This window comes from Molothrus aeneus, chromosome 1, assembly GCF_037042795.1.
Source record: "Molothrus aeneus isolate 106 chromosome 1, BPBGC_Maene_1.0, whole genome shotgun sequence".
Classification (NCBI taxonomy): Eukaryota; Metazoa; Chordata; class Aves; order Passeriformes; family Icteridae; genus Molothrus; species Molothrus aeneus.
In genome coordinates this window covers 31,455,201-31,477,110 of record NC_089646.1, presented here as the reverse complement: position 1 = coordinate 31,477,110, position 21,910 = coordinate 31,455,201, and the positions used below count along the sequence as shown (strand labels likewise).

The window sequence follows — 21,910 nt, the reverse complement described above, 5'->3', positions numbered from 1 at the left end:
AGTGGAAGCACTGTGCAGTGAAAGGATGCTTTTCCTAACTCTGAGGTCAGCATTCAAGAGCTGTGTAGGAGTCACAATCCACTATCTGAAAAATGCACTCCCTGGTAGGAGCTTGTCCCTAGTAGAAGATATTCCTAGGGGAGCCACTATGTTTGTTTGGGCTTTTTAGTATAAATGGAAGTAGAACTGTAGAAGAGGCTGACTGGTCAATCATAAAAAGGAAAGGCCTTACTTGACTCAGGTATCAGTTATTTTGTCTTTAGAAAGTATTTTGAATTAATATTGACAGGTCCTGTCATTTAATTTTCAGACACTGGTAATTGCAGAATATGGGGAGAAGGGCAGGGGGCAACTTATCTGGGTCATCCTAGGGCTTTTTTTGCCTTTACTGTGCAAACAGGAACAGTCCAAATACTTTTGCATGTTAAAAACAAATTCCAGTAAGAAGAAGACAGGGCTATAAGATAGTCAGAGCTCAGTCCCTGGAAGCAAATACAGGAGCAGGCCATAGGAGCCTAAGCTAGGGTTGACACCACCTTAAAAATTCTGCACAAGACGAAGGCAAACATGAGTTAAAAAAGATAGAAGAGTTTCATGGAGCATATGGATCAAGTCATCTGCTTTGCCTTTCCCAGCTGCATGGAATCAGTGCTGCCTGGTGTTTATATAAAAAATTTATTGCTTATGCTTGTTGATATGCATCTGATATGCATGTCAAAAAGTCTGTGGCCAGCAACAATCATTTCACCTTGTATGTATGACTACAGCCAACACTGGGCAGCTACACATGTCGTTTGCAAATCATTAAAGCTGCAAATCATTGTAAAAGGCAGTAATGTATTTTTACCCAAGGCTGTTATCCAGTGTAGTTTAAAAATAAGCTCAGGAATCAAAGACCAGAGCAGTAGCACAAATGCTCTAGAAGATAAGCAACTTATTGCATGCTTTGCTGCGTCTGACTCATGGGTAAAGGTAACCTTCCCACCACTTTCACATGCAGTTCAACTCCAGATCTCAATCAAAGGAGAAATTTTCATCTCTGCTGCAGTGACAACACCAAGTACTCTGTATTCACTGACTAGGTCTATTTGCACACCTTCGTTTTCAGATTATTTGATCACTTATAGAAAGACAAAATGACACAAAGGAGAATCTCATCCCTCTGCCCCTCCAAAAAAAAAATCCCCACAAAACAAATCCACAACTAAATGTCCTTGCCATATTTTAAATATAGTTATTAATTTTAAAACTTACTTCTCTAATGCCTTTTGCTGTCCATTGAAAGCCACAACAGTCCTGATTGCTGTCAAAATTTCTTCTGCCACAGCTCCTGCTTTGGCATAAGCAGAGAGCTCTTTAGCAGTAAGGGATGCCAGGAGCTGAAAAGTTGGAAAACAGCTGTTATTGCAGCCTACTGAAAGAATATACACACTGTCTTGGTGAATAACAACAATCCCACAAGGTGCACAAGACCAGACTCAGCAATGTGGGGGTCAGCTCCTCCCCATATCCTGAATTTCCCTCAAATAGAGTTCAATTTATCATTGTCTCCTCATTACAATCAAAGGCTACACAAACATCAGGTGAGCTTCCTGACCGATCTACTTTCCTCCCAAGCCTACAAACTACACTGGGAAGAGTGAAGCAGGGAGTGCTCTTTCTAGAACACCAGCTGATATTGAAGTAAGAAGAAAATCACATTATAGCCTCTAACATTCTTTTTCTTAGCTTATTTGTAATGCTTCAGGTAGGAAAACCCCATAAAATCATATAAATAGCCATTCAGGAGTATAAGCCATACACATTAATGTGGCCAATAGTGCCTAAGGGGAAAGTTTTCCTATCTGAAAGGGAAACCTCTCCAGCCATTTCACAGATTTATATCACTTCAGTTTTCAGCAGCTGTATGTATCTGCATAGCTGTATAGATTTATTCTGTACATAGCATGAAACTTGGTAAATTATTTGCAAGAGATGTGGTACATGCATGTGCAGATGGAAAGAGGCTGAAAGGTATTTGCACTAGGCGGGAAAAGTGAGGACTTCCCCAGTGCTTGCCATGAGGAAATTGCTGTGCCAGAAAGATGCTCTGATGGAGATTACCCTCATGCAACATGGCATGAGGACAGGATATGCAGACAGAAGGAACACAACTTACAGGAGTGTGCTTGGGAACCCAGAGAAAGGCTGGAGGAAGAGTAGAAATCAAAGTAAGAGAGGGGCCAACCTCCCAACTTAAAAAACACATTAGATTTCTCCCATTCTCTGCCCCTTTTCTGTGCATAAGAATTTTAAGGTTTTTCTGGTTTCTTTGTTCAAAAATCCCCATACACTTACAGTTGACCAAACTGCTGCTGATGCAGCAAGAAGTGGGCTGACTGACATAACCACCAGAGTCAGCTTCCACCCGTAGATGAATCCTATAATAAGCCCTGACACAAACGTGGAAAAAAACTGCAGAAATATACTGATCTTGTCTCCGATGCCTTCACGGATGGTGTTGATGTCACTTTAAATAACAATAATAAAAAAAAAATTGTTAATATAGAGTGACTCTCATTTTGACTCCCTCCCCCTTTTCTTGCTGTGTGGCCTCATATCAGGAACTTTGCCATTTCCTAACTGGAAAAAGAAATTTTCTGACCACAGCTACTGAACTGTACCATTAGGCTCTTCTGTAGCCAAAACACAGCAGAAACCTCCTGTTTTTAAAGATTAATTTTCTGTATTCTCAACATTCTCTACTGTATCTATGCCATATCACTAGGTCACCAATGACCTAGTTTCCTCATCTGGCATCCAAATGGAGCAATATAAGTAAACAGTCAAGCAGCCTCTTCATCCAACTTGACCATCTCTAAATGATTTCTTCTGCTCAGCTCTCTGACGCATTTTATGTTTGCAATTTTGGCTACTGACTCAGATGAAGAGCTACCTCCACTCCATCATACCATTATTTGGAATAACCTCAATTTTTCTTACAAATTTCCTTCCTTATTTTCTCTTCCCAGAACACACAGATGTTAGAGTTGAGAGTGGTTTCATTTAAGCTTCTCACACACATTTCAGGACAGATCTGTGTGCGAAGCTACTATAAAATCCAGAAAAAAAAAGTATTAAAAAAAAAAAAAGTAGCGTTTACACATATAATCCCATAGCACAAGGGCATTACAGTCCTCACCCCTAAATCTATTTAAGTTTATGGAACAACTCCAAGGACTTTAACTGGCTAGGTTGAATACTGCCTGAGATACAAGTACAAGCCGTACTTGTACAAGTACTGATACTGAAGTCCAGGCTCATTTCCATTCAATTAAGTGTCAGCTTTTGGTGTGTATAAACTAGGTGGAGACAGCAGAACTGTTTGTTTAGCAGTGGCTGAACATGTACTTCATGGACTTCAGAAAGCCAGTGTCAGGCATTTAATGAAAAACCCGTTCCACTGCACATACCACAAACACACAAATGAAGCTGAAAAGGATAATGAATGTCTCACTTTGAGTTGTAATATGTCACACTTTAGGTTTGGTAGATTTTTTTTTGTTTTGTTTTTGTTTTTTTAAACTCTCTATAGGATATTCTCCTGAGATAAACGTCAGTTTACTTTTAAGTGCCATACTTGAGGGTGTGTGTACGTGTGCAAAAACCAAAACAGAGCCCTCACTCTGTCAGTCTGGTGTTCAGTGCTCCTATCTGGGTAGTATCAAACCAAGCCATCTCTTGATGGAGCACTGCAAAGAAGAACTTCTGCCGGATCCTTGCAGTTTGCCTTGTAGCAGTAACCAAAAATGTCCACACTTGGACGATGCTCAGGATCAACACAGCAAAGCCAATTCCCACGTAGTAGTAAGCAAACCTGGGATAAGGGAATAAAAGCCCATGTGATCCCACGGTAGCTCATGAGAGAAGTTAGACACACAGAGCAGCAACTAGTCTTCATTAATCACACCAAAGTAAATACTGGAGCTTGTGGTGCATTATTGGGAAGGCAAACATGCCTTCTTCTCAAACAGATAACACAGTAAAAGAAAACCCTCTAATACATTATATACAGGATAACTACAGACTCTTACTTTGTCATTTCACCTTCTATATCCACACCTGGATCTGATGGGCAGCTGGAATTGTTTTCTGAAGTATCTGTGAAAAGGAAATAAAAAGCAGGAATATTTGTGGAAGTGCTATATAGAGGAACTGATTCATGACAATATGGGGTCATCAAGTTTGGGTATGTTTTATATTTTGGAGTGGAGTCTTGCAATACAAACTTAAATACAAAATTATTTGGCAAATACACATTTATTTTTAAGCAATTAGTGATAACTTGTACTCCCTTCTATCTTAACAAAGTCAAAGTACATTCATAAAGTGCACATTCAATGCTTTGGTTTTGTCCTGGTGTAGTCATTAAAGATGGATTGAAATGCCTGGGTTATTTCCAGCAGGATGAGTGTTGCTCATAATATGCTTCCTTAGATATGTAGAGTCAGTGTATAGTCTGGGGGGAAAGAAGAATCTTAGACTCAGTAGCAAAGCACAGCCAATATGTAGAGAAATTTAATTTAAACTTTTTACCATTGGATTGCACGCCACTTAGCACAAAGCTGTTTGTCATCTCTCCAAAGATAATGATCATAAGTGGCATTCCAGTACCATTTGCAGCCGCTGCAACCAAACCAACTATCATCAACAGGACATCCACCCCATCAGCATAACGAAACTATGTAAGCATTAGAAAGAAAAAAAAAAAAGAGAGAGAAAAGTGACATTACACCTGACAGTTCATGCATTTGCTACAGTACAGCAGACTTGCAGAACATGCTCCATCCACATATTCTAAGGAGCAGCACTCCAGTTGAAAGTAAACTCAGTACATAAGGATTTTGTAGTAGTGCAACACATCTTTAAATTAGTACCCAGGCTGCTAAGAGAACACTGGCAGGACACAGATTCTTTGTCTGGGAAAAAACTACATGCTTGCAAGTGATGATGACCTTTGTAGAATATATTGTATTTTGTGTTCCATTGAGTTACATATTTACTAAGATAATGCCTCTACTATGTAAACAAAAGTGAGTTATTGACCAGCACCTGGCTTATACCTACCAGTAGAAAATGTTTTTAGCAGAGATAGATTGTACCTTAAGACTTGCCTACCCCTGAAGCTTTGTTTTGTTTAAGGAAGGGTGTGAATTTAAACTGCTATAGATATCCCAGGATGTGGTTAATCTGAAATCAGAGCATTTTATTCCTGACTGCCCTGACCATCTCATAAAGTGTAAACATATATGAAATCAAACACAGAAGAATAAAACTTTTCTTGTTTCAGAGTAATCAAGTCCACATGCAAGAGCTATTTTGTTTGGGAATAGCTGTCTTACAGAAAACTGCTACAAAACCATTATCACTGGTTTTCAGAGAGCAGGTGTAGAATCAGTAGTCCTCAAGCTTCTTCTCCAATTTTTGGTTGCCTATGAATTGTCATTCATAAAAAACTCACAATGTCAAATAAAGAAAAGAAAGTATAAAGCAGATCATTAGACAGGACACTAACCAACTCAAGAATGCCAACCATTCGTTTCTCTGGCTTCTCATCTTCCTTCCTAGAGTAAAGTACAAAAGACTAATTAAGATGAGGGAATTTTTTAGCAAACCTATATTAAGCTCTTTTCCTCCTTCCCCTGCACTTCTGACATGTGGACATACACCCCAGGTAACTTTAAGCTAAAAAAATACCTACATTTCCTTCTTGGGCTTTGACCGGTCAATTTGTTCTACATGTTCTTCATGCTGGAAAGAAGGATCATCACACCCCTTGTATCCAGATTCTGTGAAATAAAAAGGCTTTCTTAGCATACTAATCTATCTATCATACTACCTTCTTGTGTCTTTCACTGCTGATTCTTTTGCATTTAAATACTAGTTTTTTCTCATGCTCTTGGGAGGAAGTTTCAAGAAAAATTCACCAGGTTCTTTCTCTTCAGTTCATCTTTATTCCTAGAAAAAGCTTCCATGTCCATTTCTGAGATGGAAACAACATTTTTATAATTGCAATGTATTTATCTAGACAGATTATCAAAGACTAAAAGAAAAAGAAAGTTAATTCTTCCTTCAAATACCTGCACAACTCAATGCAAATTAGAAGTCCTCACAAAATTGCTTATAGTGAAGGTTATAATTGCTGTAGGTAACACAGAATAGGTGGCAGTTAACTAAAGAATCATGTCCTTGACTCTAATAAACATCTTCACTATTCGATTGCAGTAGTTGTTACATGTCCCACTTCCTTTGTGCTGGCTGGGAGCTCCAGAAAGTTAGATGAAAGCATAATCCTACCCAGGAAGCTTATAGTTCTAAATGCATCAAATAAGACATAAAAACATATGTAAAGAAACAGATGAGTAACCACAGTGGGGAGCCACCTGTAAAACAAAAAGAGACAAGGTCTCCCCATACCAGCCACTCCCAATTTACGTTTATCTTAGCTTTCACTGTTGACTCACAATGAATAGAATTTTTACCTATTGTTTTATGGTTAGTTGGCCTATAATGGCTGTTTGAGACAACAATTTGAAAGCAATAACGTTCTTCCAGCTTACCTCAGGAGAATTTTCATGCCCAGGCTAGGACTCTCCTGAATAGTTTTACAAATGCAAATCGATTTTGTTGAACTTGATGGAATGATTCAAACAAAAAATATTTTATAGGTGTGGCTTCAATTCACTCATTCATAGGGAACTCATCACCTACAAAATCACTATGGCAATCAGGAGAGCTTTACAACATTCTTTAGATTCAAATCTGTGGAGCATATTCTTCAAACCCTCATGTGGTGTTCCTTCTTACCAGGATCGGAGAGGTTTTCTTCTGTGGAATTTGCAGAATAGTCCTTCATTGTTCTTTTTATTGTGTGCTTATGAGAGAGTCACATTAGAACCTGCAATAAGCCCCCCCCCAACAAAACACTTTGATTTAGTAAATATTTAAAGACTTCATATCTGTGGATTTTTCCATTACTCATCACGTTTTGGTCTAAACATGATTCTACCTAAATAGAAAGACTAGAATAAGAAAAAAAAGGTAACAGCATGAAAAAATAAGTACTAGTAGTGAGATATTAAGAACAGTGCACAGTATTACTAAGCAACTTAGGTCAGTAGCCTGTTTTAGTAGTCTTTTATGATAAATCCTGAAATTACCAACTTAAAAATTACTGTAAACAATCTATTTCAGAATAGATGATTTCCCTCATTACCTTATGTTTATTTAGAACTAAACGAACAGCCATAACATGGTCACAAGTACAATGATAAGACACGTACTTGTTATGCCATGTTATGCTAGGATGCATTTAGAGGCAGTAAAGAACTGATGCTCTTAGTTTCCCCCAGGCTTCCCTTCCTAATCTATCAAATATACCGGTTAAAAAGAAAACAAAAAAAAGAACAACAACAACAACAAAATCCCTAGCAAGAAGCTGCACATGAATCTGATGAAGCCTAAAACAACATTGATAAGAAAATGCTTAATCAATCTCAGATAAAGTGGGAAAAAAAAAGAAAAAAAAGCCAAAACCCCAAACCGACAACAAACACCTGTTCGCTTTCTGACTGTGCTTTTCCCCTCTCGTTATTTCAGCTCACCTTCACAGCCCGCCCGCGTAGGTGGCTGCGGCCCCGACGGCGCGGTCCCCGCAGGGCGGGTCCGCAGCGCCCGTCCCGGGCTTTATAGCGGCGGCACCGCCCGCCCGCCCGCCCGCGGCTCGGGTTGCGGATGGAGGTCGGCGCCGCGGCCGGGCAGAGCTGCTCTCGGCTCGCCGTGCACATAGATGAAGGTCAGTGCCGCAGCCGGGCAGAGCCGCCCAGGATGAGGGGCCTGCAGAGGGATGCCGGCCGGCTCCTGCCCTCTGTCGCCTTTCAGAAGCCGCCCGAGGGTGTGCGAACCTGCAGAGCGCGCAGGGAGAGCCCATCAGCCCCTTGCCGCAGCACTGCTTCTGTCCTGACTCTTACAGAATAGTTAAACTTAGAAGGGGACCACTGGATGTCGTCTGGCCCAACCTCCCTGCTCTAGTGGTCATCTAGAGGACATAAGGTAGGATTAATAGGTACAGACATATTTTGAATATTGCCAGTGAAGGAGGACTCCACAGCCTCTCTGGGAAACCTGTTGGAGTGCTTGATCACCTGCACAATGCAGAAGTTCTTCCACATGTTGAGGTGGAACTTTCTGTGTTCAACTTTCTGCTTGTTGCCCTTTACCCTATTGCCTGGCATCACTGAGAAGAGATGCTCTGTCCTCTTGGCACCAGATACTCACAGGCAGTCATGAGATCCCTCTCAAGCTAAACAGGACCAGCTCCTTCAGCCTTTCCTCATAAGTGAGGTGCCCCAGAACTCTCATCATCCTCATTGCCTTACACTGGACCTGCTCCAGAAGCTCCATGTCTCTCTTATGCTGAGAAACCAGGAACTGGACACAGAGTCTCACCATTACTAAAACTAGATGAATTTAAATCTAGAATACTCAGTTGCTAAGCAGAGATGAAGGGGTATTTGGAGAGCTGCTTGTCCAGGGAAACATTCAGATTTGGGAAAGTTATCTGCAAGGTCTTGTCAAATTTGTGAAATTGCATCACTGCACTTGGAGAATTTCAAATAAGACTGAAGATATGCTGGTGAATTTCAACTAAGAATTGTTATTAAATAAAGGCTTTTCTGTTCCACTTCTAAATGACATGACAACTGAAACCAGCTAAATTCAAAATTGTTTTTAGAGAAACTAAGCAATGTGTTTTGCTTATTTGGTTCTCACCTGTTCCCAACAATTTGTGTGTTTTTTTGGTTTTTTTTTTTCAGAAATAAGACTTGGTTTGAGCTAGTTGAGAGGGTGGTGGTTGGCTTTGTTGATGTCTTTTTTTTTCTCCCTTCTGAAGAAATCAGGTAAAGAAATCAGGTTTTCTGCACAAGCTTAAAAAATAACAGTTTTTCAGCTTCCCCACTGGTACATATTATAATCGATATAATTTGCTTTCAGTAAGGCCTCTAGGGATTATGGTATATAAACTCCTACTTGTTCTTCCATCCACCAAATGCCGGTATCCCAGAGAAGACTCCCAGATATTTAAACTAGTTACTCAGCTGAAATTTTTCTCAAGCAACAAGATCAAGGCTTGGCCCAATTTAAGTTTCTCTTGGCCACCTCCCACTAAGTATTCAGATTATGTTTGTGTTACATTCATTGGTCATGAAGCTCTGAAAGAACCTCAGAAGAAAATGTGTTATTGGGAATTATTGTCTCCTGCTCACTGGAACCCTGTATGTTCAGGTAGAGTCAAACTCCTGCATGTCAGACCTATGACTGTTTCTGTACTTTTATCTCATTAGCATTACCTAGGATTTATATTACTTATATTTTATATTACTTGCATATATATATGTAATTTATATTAGCCTGGAGAAAAGGAAGTGCAGGGGAGCCTTGTCTTTCTCTACAACTACCTGAAAGGAGATTGTGGCAAAGTGTGCATCTGCCTCTTTTCCCAAATAAGTGACAGGATGAGGAAGTGGCCTTCAGTTGTGCCAGAGGAGGTTTCGTTTGGATATTATGAAAAAATATCGTCACCAGTGTTGTCAAGCACTGGAATAGGCAGCCCAGGGAAGTTGTTTTGTCACCATCCCTGAAGGCATTTAAGACATGTGCAGCTGTGGCACTTAGGAACATGGTTTAGTGGTGGATTTGACACTGCTGGGTTAGCAGTCTGACTCAATGATCTTAGAGGTCTTTAGGTCTTTTCAAACCTAAACGGTTCTGTGATCCTGTGGCTCAGTGTTAAGCCTACATTACGCACATACACATCTGTTCTCTGCTTCAAAAAATTAAGAAGGCCTTTGGCTTCTGCTGCCATAAAGAAGATGAGTTTACAGATTTTTGGAAGAGACAGAAACACCAAGGTGAAATTACTTTCCTGTCCCAGCCTCAGGCTTCACAATTTTATGGAGTATTTCCTTCACCAAAGGTAATAAGTTTTCTTGTTACTTACCTCAACGAGAGTGAGAACATCTCCTTACCACATCTCAAATTTTTATTTAAACCACTTATAAACTATTATTTTCAGAAGAAACTATCTTTGCATATAAAATTTTTGATGAAAGGGACATCCCACCTGGAAAGCAAACTCCTGGTGTGGGATTGAGAGTACATATTAGCAAAGTAGATGAATGGAGGTAGCATGAACCCAAAAAAGTCACTAGGACTCTATTTCAGAGCTATGCAATACTCACAGATGGTGTTCAGCATCACTGGCAGCTAGGGAATGTTTAATACCTCCAAAACACAGACGCTTTCACTTTTCAAAGCTTCATTATTAGTTATTCACACACAGTAAAAACAAAGTTGTTACAATCACAATTCAGATCCATTGCTCTGTACTCCACAAGCCTGGCAAGAAAGAGCCTGAGTTCCCCTGCATAGAAAAGTTGGTCCAAAAAGGGTGTGGGAGAAGAGCAAAGAACTGATCATGCAGAAAAAAGAATCACAGGGTCTTGAGCAGGAATTTTTTTCCTTCTCTCTTCCTCCTCTCCCCATTTCTTCTCTTGGAAGGGATGATATGCTCTATGCAAGTTAATGAGCATCTTCAAAGGGCGAAGAATCCCACCCAAGCTATAAACAGAGATTAAATAGAAAATTAGAAAAGAATGAATAAGAAATGGTCTCCTGGAAAAATATTCCCCATCAAACCTACTGAGAAACATGAGCTTGTAGTCTAGCTACAGCTAACCACTCTACGCTTAAGTTAAAAATAAACCAGCGTATTCTGATTTCCTTGCAGAAGCAAACATTCTGGACTAAAATGCACATGTAAAACAGAGAAGACTCCCATCAATAGAAGGGAGAGGAGCAACACAAAAAAATCCAGTTTACAATTTTGCCTTTGTAATTTTGAGATGAACACATTATGATAAAAATATCATAATGCAATTTGGAGAAGAAATACTATTCTTCCTTTATCCAAAAATATCTTCTATCTTTGGAAAATAATATATGCATCCGAGAAATATTCTATCCCAAATAGCCAATATACACCTATGTCTCCATGTATTTGTTTCATCTGTCCAACCACTGTCACTGACAGGAAGAGCAACATTAAACACAATTAAATATAATCAATTAACACAATCCATAACAGACTAGAAAATGTATCTACTTAAAAAAACTATTATCCATAAGCACATCTTTAAAAACAAGCAAACCAAACACCCTACCAGAAACACCCTGTTACACAAGCTGAAAATCAAGACTTGTTTCCCCAAGAAAACCATTAACCCTGAAAAGAATGCAACACGGGGTGTGCAAAACCAAATGACACGCAACTTTACTGAAACATTTCCTCAAAATGACAGTCAAGTACAAAGAAGGTGTATTGTATTATACAGGTATTGGAGCTCCTAACCACTTTGTGATTTCTCCAACAGATGAGAAGAACACCAGCAAGACATCTCTCTGCACTCAGAAACCTCTACCGTAATTACAGCTCATTACCTTCATATTTGTAATTTAAAGGCAGGACCTATAAAAGACTGCGCTGCACTTTGGTTTTTGTTGCTTTGTGACTTTTGTTTATGCGACCTGAGATTCAGCCAGAAAGTACTTGACAGAATCACTTTAAGATAAGAAAGTCCTGGTTTCTTATTTATTTTTTGGCAATCAGACTAAAAATGGAAAATTGTTATTGTAGGGTTTGGGGATTATTTGTTATAATCCCCTCCCACATATCCACAGCAGTACAGTGACATTTGTATTGCACTGAAGCTCTACAGTAAAACTATTAGTAATCACTGGGAGTAGCTGTAGTCATGGCACAGTGCTTGGAATTAGGAGACTGGATTTTGGTGGGCATAAATGGAGTGTTTTAATTAAGGGAGCAGCAAGTGAAATGTTGTAATTCTCCAAAGTGAAACAATGTTGCAGTTATTCTGCTGCCACATTGGCAACTGCAGAGCTATTGGCGATTTGATGCAGTAAAAGGAGAAGCTCTGGGTAGAGGTGAATGTTGGAAGAATGAAAAATCAGATAAAGAAATATGTTCCAACACTTGAACTTTACTGAAAATAACTGAACTATGTTATCCAGAAGTCCTAATGCTGTAACCAAGCAAAACTATTATTTGTGGTTTCCCAGAAACTGGGGAGCAGGAACACATCTGATTCTTTTAACTAAACATTAACATCAAAGATAGCTATTTATTTATAACAGTTTCTAAACAGAGCAACTTGCAAGAATTCATTAATGCTGAAATAGTTTTACAAGTTCTCTAGTACACATTTTCTCAAAGAATAAAAACAAGGAAACGCATTTTATTCTCGCCTGTGAAGTTTGTAGATCTCTTTTAGGTGACACTTAAGTGATAAGTGTGCAGAATTTGGTAGGATTACTATAATTCCTCTTGCCTTAAAAAGAAATTCAAGCCAGTGTGATTCGTTGCTGTTTATAAAATAGAGATTTTTTTACTCTTTTTTCCTTCCAAGTAATAGAGTGAGATAAGTAGTAAGATCATATCAAGCAAAGAAGGCAGTCATTCTGTTGAAAAATTTGTATGCAAATTTTGTATGCTCTGAGCAAGAAAATTTCATACATTATAGAAATGGTGACTTAAGTTGGTAAAGATCTATGGAGATAATTGAGGAGACTGGGTGTTGTTACACACACATATTTCAGAAAGACAGGGAGGAAAGAAAGGGAAAGGGAAAGGGAAAGGGAAAGGGAGGAGGAACTGCCTTGTGTAGACAGGTGATTAATTCTAGGGCCTTCCATCCTGTATGAGGAGAAAAACAGAACAGTGAGCTATCAGTTCCAGGAGTATTAGGTGGGCAACAGAGACAAGAGGTAAAAAAATGCCCCTTCAATTCTTGGAAAGTGCCAGGAACAGAATTTTCTTTCAAGATTCAAAAAAAGTAACTGGAGATGGGCACTTCTTCATTTAATCCTGAGAAATTGAATGAGATCAAGGAAGGAGATTTCTAGAAAAGAGATGGTGATATCCTGTAGTTCATTAGAAATAGTAGTATTAGTTCATTTTTAGTGAAAAAGAAAGGAATAATAACAGAATAAATGAAAGCTTGAATATAAGATCATTTTTACTCAATAGGATTATTGTTACTCACGGATAGGCAGCCTAAATGCAAAAAAGGATAAAAAGAGTTGGTAATTAATAGAAACTTGTTATGAACTTGAAACACAAATAAGAGAACATTTCATGCAGAAGCATGAGATTTTTGTGTAAGAATAATCTATCAATAAGCAGAAGCTGGGAAGGACTTCACAGGAAGCTTTTCTACAAAATAGCATTTGGGAGATGTACTGGAAGGAAAACTGAATAGAAGCCAATGCTGTCAAACTAGGATGAAAAAACTGAAATTCTCAAAAGCACAGAGGGTCACATGTGAAACATATGGAGTAGTCTTTTCTCTGTGTAGCACTGTCAAGTCCTGAGCTGGAATGCTGTGTCTAATTTTTGTTGTTTCAAGACAGATGTGGGTGATAGGAATTAAGGAAGAAAGTGAAACTGAAGGCATATGAAAGATATGACCCTTGAGGAAAGACAGATGGAATTTGGTTTAGTATGGTGGAAAATATGCAATCAATTCTAGAAAAATATGAAAGGCTGTTGCAAAACCAGTATAATCCAGTGTCTTCAGTATCTACTGTGTTACTGAATTACAATAAGAAAAAAAAATTAAAATGTGCTGGGCCAGATAACTAATGAACTTCTTGGTGTCTAGATTTTTGATTTATTTACTTTTGGTGCTTCTTTTTCTTTTAAAGCCAAGCTATTTTTTGTATGAGAAAAAAATGGTAAAGATTATTTTGCCTTGAAGGTTGGGAAAAGATGAAATTGTCTTCTGAGATCTTCATCAGCTCCATTTTCTCTGTGGTGCTGATAAACATAATGCAGGGCAAAACAAAATAAAAGTAGTTTATCACAAACAGTTTGGATTGTAATTAAAGACATGAGTTTAGCAACTAACTGAGCCTGTGGAACAGCTGGCAACAGTTTTGGTGAAGGTATCACTCGCAAAAGATAGGAAAATGGACAAATGGCAGTGACTTCACAGCCCAGTCTGTACCCTGGGGAGAGTCATTGACATGGCCCGTTGAAATTAAAACAAATTTTTAGTCTTCTTTTTGGAGGGCATCAGTTATTTCACTTTCAGATGAAAAGCGGGGTTTGGTTTTGGGAATATTTATTTCTGACTTTATTCCCAAGAGCTTATTTCTATAGAACACTTTTTGTTCTTTTCATCTTTTGCCATCCTGGAACACTGTCCTTGTGGCTTCATTTCTGCACAGACATGATACATTCTAGGGAATGCAATGTATATCCTTAGCTTTGGCCAACAAAAATGTTTTTCTGTGTTTTTTCTTTCCTTATAACATCACAGCCAAGATGCCAAGGAAACTCAGGCTAAGTGGTATTCCATAGAAATGTGGCCATTCAGAGGCCACATTTCTGAGCAAAATGGATAAAAGCTGTTAAAACCATGAAGTCCATGGACCTCTTCTACCGGTAATGGATATATTTGCAGCAGTGTTGACATAATTACTGATACAATTTTTTCACTGGTACAATTTCATAGTGTTTCATGAATATAAACCCAGGATGAACAAAGCTGTCTGAAATGAAACCTTTCTGGGTCTGAAAGGTCTTATTCAAGCACTCTATACCATCTCACATCAAAAAGTTAGGTGACAGTGAATTATCAACAGTCCATAATAAAAAATATGGAGAAAATATCAGATGTCTTTACTACAGGGATGGCACCAGCCAAGTTTCTCTCTTTGAACTGAACAACATTTTGAATGTACTACATAGTGCTGAGCAGGATGTGATCAGCACAGAGAAAGTTCACTTTTTAGTCTCAGACTCTCAAAGGGAATTACCAAGTGACAATTACTTTCTTTTAAATATTTGTATTTCTCAACATAATGCCAAATCTTGAGGGCAAGGACATCTCTCTTTTACTTTACCATCTCACCCTCCAATAAAAGAGCATTTTGTACATTTATATAATTTAAATAACATAACTGAATCAAATGGGCGCTATTCATATATGTACCATGTGTTTACTCTTGGAAGATGTTCTGATTAAATGTTTATATGCTCCCAAGGGTCAGTGAATGTGGTAATTTTCATCTAAAGGAATCAGTGTAAACATCTCTTCTCTCTTAGCATGCTCTTCATGAGTCATGAGCATGTCACTGAATCTTTCCCTTGTCAGGATTGGCCATGATAAAAATTAAGATTTAAAAAAAAAAAATTTAAAGATGTTAGCAGAGAGTGACCTTCCACTGATAGTATTTAATCCAGGAAAAAGAAAATTAAAATGCAGAGGCAGAAAAAGAGTGATAAAGACACACATAAAACATTTAACCCTACCTAAAATGAAACTCTTAATACAAATAACTGTGGGCTTCATATTTAAATAATATATATGCATAAGTCTTAACTGAGAGAATGCCTGTCTCCAGATTGAGCTGGTGCTGAAGTTCAGGAGCATAGTTTTCCTTAATTCATGATTTTTCCTATCTGCTCCCCCACCCAGCTCTGCACCCCAGCTGTCCCCTCTTCTGAGAGACACAGCACCTGCCTGAGCAGCTGATATCATCACTTCCCTCATTTCAAACCCACATTTTTCCTTTGTTTAAAAGTTCCCATTTCTTTTGGCATGCCTCAGGTGTTGAAAATCTCAGCTATCTCCTAGTTTTACATCTCATAGTCACCTCCAAAGTATATGGTCCCTGAGGACAAGAATGGGAAAAGCATCCTAGATGTAATAAGAAATTGTCACAGAACAGAGGAGATGGGGAAAATTTCTGACAACATCTGCCTTGTACTACTTGCATGCAAAGTACAATTGATAACCAGGATAAATTACCCTAATTATACATTTGGCTTAAATCTCTCAGATTAGAGAAGTCATAGTTTCTGCTCATAAAGTTGTGTTATGTGGTCACAATATTGTTTTGCCTTGGGGTAGTTAGGTTTTTTCCATGACAGACCATTCACATGTACTTGGCTGCATTCTCTTCTGAGGAAAAATGTTTTGGCATTTCAGAAAAAAGCAGAAGGATTCCTGCCAGCTGATGGTTCCTGCATTTCAGACTGCAGTGTCTGGTGGCTAGTTTTGATGCTGGCTAGGATGGCACTGATTTCTGGTTCAGAGGTAACAAGACTGACAGGGCTGAGGGGAGGAACAAAGTATCACACCTGTCTGTCATATGGGTAAATTGTGGTGAGATGCAGACTGACAACTCCATGTCCCAAAGCTGCCTTAGTCAAACTCCGGTGCTTAAAAGGATGATGCTGGCATCTTCTGAATTTCCTTTCCTTTTGAGTAGGTAGTCTCTCAGGTATCACTACAATCTCCCTTTCCTACTTCTTCCTCCTTCTGCTTTGAGAAGTGACAGTATTCACTGACCTTGGTTATTTGCATGCTCTGCAAACTGGGATCTAAAACTACATCTGTTTCCCATACGTTCCTGATCCAGTCCTTCAGCTGACAGGTGAATAGGGTTTAGGAGTATGTTTTGTCCAGTGTAATCTTTAAAAATTTACACTCCCAAGAGTGAAGGAAGTTCCTGTTGAGATGTAAAGTCCAGATCAGGACTCTGTGCTGTTTTCATGCAGGGCTGAACTTTTAGCTCTAAATGTGTTTGCAATATTAAACTAGTTATGTAAGCGTACATTTTTTGTATGCATCACTGCACAGTCATGCTTGGGCTCTCACTAAACTTTTCTTCTGTTGTACCACTTTCTAAACAGACTACAAGCAAGAACTCTAAAGAACTTCTGGTTGGATTAAAATTAATTAACATGGCTTACAAAAAGGTCTGATGAAAGATATTTCCTTTAAAGTAGAATTCAATGCATCCAAGGTATGCACAAGAACATGCCTGAATAGCTCTCAAAGGTTCAGGAAATGATTAGCCTTTTCAAATTAGCAACAGCATAATTCAGTTTTAATATGGTTGCTACTCAAATATTGCTTTGATTTATTTAGGGATACAAATTTGTTTAGGTAAACCAAAAAAAAAAAAAAAGGCTTTTTCCTCTTGTTCCTCCTTATAATAATCTGTGTCATTCACTATGACCCAGTTGTACTATTCTGACAAACTGATCCTTATGGAAATAATTAGAAGATCCCAGCAGTACGCACTACGCATTACCAAATATCCCTGAAGTCAATCTGCACTGTGTATCCCTTTTTAAAGTCATGCAGAAAAGCTCTTAATGAATTGCAAGGAAATTCTTACCATATGTCCAAGAGAGCAATCAGAAGGAACTTTCAGCCAGTAACACTGTAAAAGCATTAGATTTTTTTTTTGATGTTTGTATTGGATGCTATCCTATTACCAATAAGAAGACACAATCTGAACATTCATCACTTTTACACCTCTAAGACATTTGTACTGTAATGCCATGGAATACAACATTCTGCAATGTTGCCCTAGCTATACACATAATAAAAATGAATAAGCTCAGAACCCAGCTATTGCTCCTGAGATCTTAAGGATTTATGCATTTTTTAATCAAGAAAACTATTATTGTGTCTTTTCCAGCCAAAGAGCCCAGAATAACCTATTATAGCCTTAACCAGAATCCAACAGGGAATAATCCCTCTCTTTCCAAAAGCACATAAAAGTTCAACCATGGAACAAGACAAAGCAAAAAATTACTGAAGTGCTAAAAACAATCACAAGTGAGGGCAAGAAGCTCTTATCCACCAGAAGCTCAGCATTCTGTGGGATGCACAACACTTAAATTTCTGTTCTGCTGGATGTGGGTCACAAGTGTGGCTCTGGGAGCAGGACATCTCTACAAGCAGACATGTGAAGTGACGTGTCTGAAGGTGGGAAAGGTGTACCTTGCTGAATGGAAGTGAAGATCACTGTGTTTTTGCAAGTGTTAGCACATTTTTCCCCAGGGGAAAGCTTGGAAAGGTGATGGTTCAGGATGGTCAAAACTTTCAGTAAGCATGTTTTTTTGTTTAATAAACCAAGCCCATAATCCATTCTGCTCTACCATCCCCTTGAAATGTTATTTTGGAGGAATCACAGTAGTCTTAGTTGTCATTCTCTTGGAGAGCAAAAAATTAAGTTGAGCTTAGGATAACTGTGTCTCTTGCTGTCTGATACTCGGTGTATAAGGCTCACTCTTTCAGAAAAAAAGAACATCTGACTTGGTTAAACCTTCCATTATAAAAAGGTGTGCCTATGGGGGTTTCCTTCTGATGATTTTCATTTTATGTGCCAACATGTGTTTTGAAAATAATGTGAGTTTAAAGTAAACAACAACATTGAAGAACATTTGTGGCATTGGTAAATATTATGGAACTTGTATTTAGTGATTTGAGTATTTATATGCAGAAAAACCATGTGGTTTGTTGTGAGAATGGTTACAGACATGAAAAGAGATTATCTAAATCCACAGTTTTAAAAAAATACATTAAATTGCCTGCTTTGATGACCTCTTTTATAATAAACCAGAAATGTTACTGTTTTTGGATAAAATTTGGTGTCTTCAATAACATTTCCTCATTGAAAGACTGCACTATTACAGTCAAGACTTATCCTACCCATTAAGGAAGATTTAATACAAGAAATAAAATCATGAACTTTATCTACACTAATATAGCATAATATGCCCACTGTAACTGCCAAGAAAGAGTTACTCATTGCATAGAGTCAGGGAGAATGGTACATCTTGCTTTTCTTTGCTTTATTTCTAAGTATCACAGAGACAGTATAAAGCATGGTGTAACTTTGAAATTCCATACAGGTGAATTGTAGGAGTGAGAATCCATGAAGTGTTTCTCAAATGATGACAAACTCAATATTTCTCTGATGTGAAATAGTGTTCAGGTTATTTCCTGACAGTCGTCGTTTTTTGAAGAAGGAATCTCTTCCTATGGATTTTGGTCAGAAGAACACCTTGCACTAAATGCAGAATTTAGGGAAATTTTCAAAATGTATTTAAAATTAGTTTGTGGGCAAATTGCATTTTTATATAGCTACAAAAGTCAATGTTTAATGAAAAAATTAATATTCTCCAAGTGGCTAGATTCTTTTTTATGCACTTCAAATTACCACATCCCATAAGCTTTCCTAAAAATATTGCAAAACAAAGGTTCAAAGTAGCTTCCAAAAGATAGTATTTTAAACTTTGGGTACTGAGAATACATGAACATGTAAATTAAGAATTATTATTTTATTACCAACCATCTGCTTTTATGTGCATAACCTGAATTAAAGTTCTTTCACTATGAAGCCAGAAGGTTCACAGGAGAGGCAAATCAGACATTGAAATGGTTGATTGAGCCTTGATTCAAGAATATTAATATGGGGAATTAAACTGGAACTCCAGAGAAAACTTTCCTTATGTGATATCTCTTATTCCTGTAATGATATAACTCCCCTTGGCTTATAACAATAAAAACTTTGCTCTAAATATTTAAGAAAATAATTTTTAGACATAAAAATTATGTCCAGAAAGTGGTGATTTGTTTTCTTTTTTAGATCTTCAACCTCTAATTTGTGTGATCTTGGGGAGATAATTTTCACCTATTTATGTAAAAAAAAGGAGAGCTTTTACTGAAGTTTTAAAGTTTTTAAATATTTATGAAATACACCTTTCCTGATCCACGGAAGTGATCAAAGGGTGAAAGTCCCAAATTCTACAGACAGAAAAGTCAGATATGCACATAGTACTAAAGATCAGTCAGCAGATGAAAAACAAAATCCACTAAAACTTTATTTTCTTCTGAGAGGAAGAACTGTGTGGGCTAGAGCTCAGAAATACAAGTTTTCAATTGGGAATGGCATTTGCCCATAAATGAGGAGCTATAATTTCTGTGGCCTTAGCAGATGTGCTAAAGCCAAGCTTTCAGTTTTGCAGAAGAACTTATATATTAATATGAGTCATATCTGTTCAGGTTTTGCTTATTGTTATGGTGTATATAAGAAACTGTCAATCTTTCTTAAGGAAGAGCAGAACTGTGCCAGGCTGGTCAGGAAATATTGGCAAATCTGGAAGGTCACAGCAGGACACACCTTCTGTTTAAAGCTCAGATATTTTGTAAAACATTGCGTGGGCTGTAAGCAGAAGAGCTACAACTGCATTTTATGAAAATGTCACCTTCTATCTTTTATTTACTCTCCTGCATGACTTATTTAAAAGAGAGGAGAAATACCTCAGTAGCTGCAGCTTTGTCTTAGCTGGGTGACCATGCAAGCAGTAAGGATACACCAGTGGGAAGATCGTGAGAAACAGCTGAAGAAGTTGGTGAATTATCAGTATGCAGGGTCATGCACATGTACAAGCCTGCTCAGCCAGCATTCACAGGCAGGGCTCTTGCTGAAGCACGTGATAAAGAAGTGAAGGGCATTGTAATTAAAAACTTGAAGTGCTGTGCTGAGGCCATTCCTGTTTACCTCCCACTATAAAAGACGTGCCCTCTGTTGCGCGCTGCACGGTAATAAACAACCCTATAGAAAGGCACTGTGGCAAACAGGATACCTCCTGCTCTACTTCCCAGGGCTGTTCTGTCTCCCCTCTCTCCTTGACCTTAAATAACTCCTGCTTTCCTCCACCACTGGCCTCACCAGCCCTCCTGGGCACTCCTGGCCAGGCTCAGTTATGCTCGTCCCTGGCACGTGCCTCCCAAAGGTCACCAAGGACCTGTGCCCTGCCGCTGCTCTGCATGCTGCCCAGGAGTAAAGGCAGCAAAATCCCAGTCCTGGCTCTGTAAGAACTTGCAGAACTAAATGAAGAATCCCAGGGCATCAAAGGAAAATCCAGATATTTCCCTCCCATCTTTGGTCATGCTTGGGATTCATCCATTACCACCTCACAGTACGAACAATTTTATTCTTGGAGCAGTTGTTACTTAAGATCCCTAAATTAGTAATACCTTGAGTTTGATAGTGGCTGTCATCTGATACTAAGGATATTTTGGAACAGTATTACAGCATTGACTTGATTTCAGCTTCCTAGTGGAACAGCAAGGCCTTTTATCTCCTTTATTTTTCATTAAAAAAAAAAAAAAAGGGAAACATGGAAGCATATTTGAGTAAATGATCAGTTAAGTTGATCATAGTAAAGGAAACCTAGCCAAGACAGGCTGTTAGCCCTGAGCTTCAGCTACAAAACCAGGAAATAAAATCTGAAACGTTGTGGTAAAAATGTAATTTCTATGGGACAAGTGAAATGTTGAGATGTGATGCCCTTCCCACCACAAGGCCCTCGTGAATGTTATAGAACAGAAATAATCGGTAATCAGTTCAACCAATTTTTACTTTGAACTTTGCCACTAAATCTGGTCTCCATTTAATGTGAGGGTTATCAGGATTAAATGATGCTTAAAACTTTAAAAATAGACCAGAGATTCATGCAGTGGGAAGCAGATAACTGAATATAACCACAATCAGAGAGACATAAAATGCCTTCACTCACCAAAGAGTCTATAAATACACAGGAGCCACTACTGATTTGTTGGATGGGTCAGAAAATGTTGAAATAAAAACACCATTTCCTGTTACTTCTTCTCACTTATGGTTTGTAATTATTCAAGAGCTGTAGTACCCCTCACACTTTAAGTTGGTTACTGTTGTTCTCTCCCCCACAGACTGATTTTGTACGTAGGGATCAGGAAATTCCCTTGAGCCAGAGGGGAAAATTTAAGTCAAGTTTCTAACCTGCCTTATCTGTTTTACAACTTCTTTACAAAATGCATTATCACTGCTTATCAGAGGGTGGTTTATGTTTAATATTTTCAAAGAGATAAAAGGTTATGAACCAGGAACCTGGCCCTGATGTTCACGCAAGGTGACAGAAAGGGAGAGATGTTCATTTCAG

The 21,910-nt window shown here is 38.4% G+C and overlaps 1 protein-coding gene across 1 annotated transcript in view; it reads right to left on the bottom strand.

Moving 5' to 3' along the window:
• ABCB5 (ATP binding cassette subfamily B member 5) overlaps positions 1–7,708 on the bottom strand; it is a 34,255-nt gene extending 26,547 nt beyond the window's left edge. Inside the window, exons 1-9 of the mRNA XM_066566181.1 lie at positions 7,644–7,708; positions 6,847–6,937; positions 5,741–5,828; positions 5,555–5,603; positions 4,576–4,720; positions 4,074–4,140; positions 3,665–3,856; positions 2,338–2,509; positions 1,255–1,379 (exon numbers count right to left, since the gene is read on the bottom strand). Coding sequence (XP_066422278.1) covers positions 1,255–1,379; positions 2,338–2,509; positions 3,665–3,856; positions 4,074–4,140; positions 4,576–4,720; positions 5,555–5,603; positions 5,741–5,828; positions 6,847–6,895 — 887 coding nt within the window. The 5' untranslated portion in view covers positions 6,896–6,937; positions 7,644–7,708. The remainder of the gene's footprint in view (positions 1–1,254; positions 1,380–2,337; positions 2,510–3,664; positions 3,857–4,073; positions 4,141–4,575; positions 4,721–5,554; positions 5,604–5,740; positions 5,829–6,846; positions 6,938–7,643) is intronic.
• Positions 7,709–21,910: the final 14,202 nt, after the last annotated feature.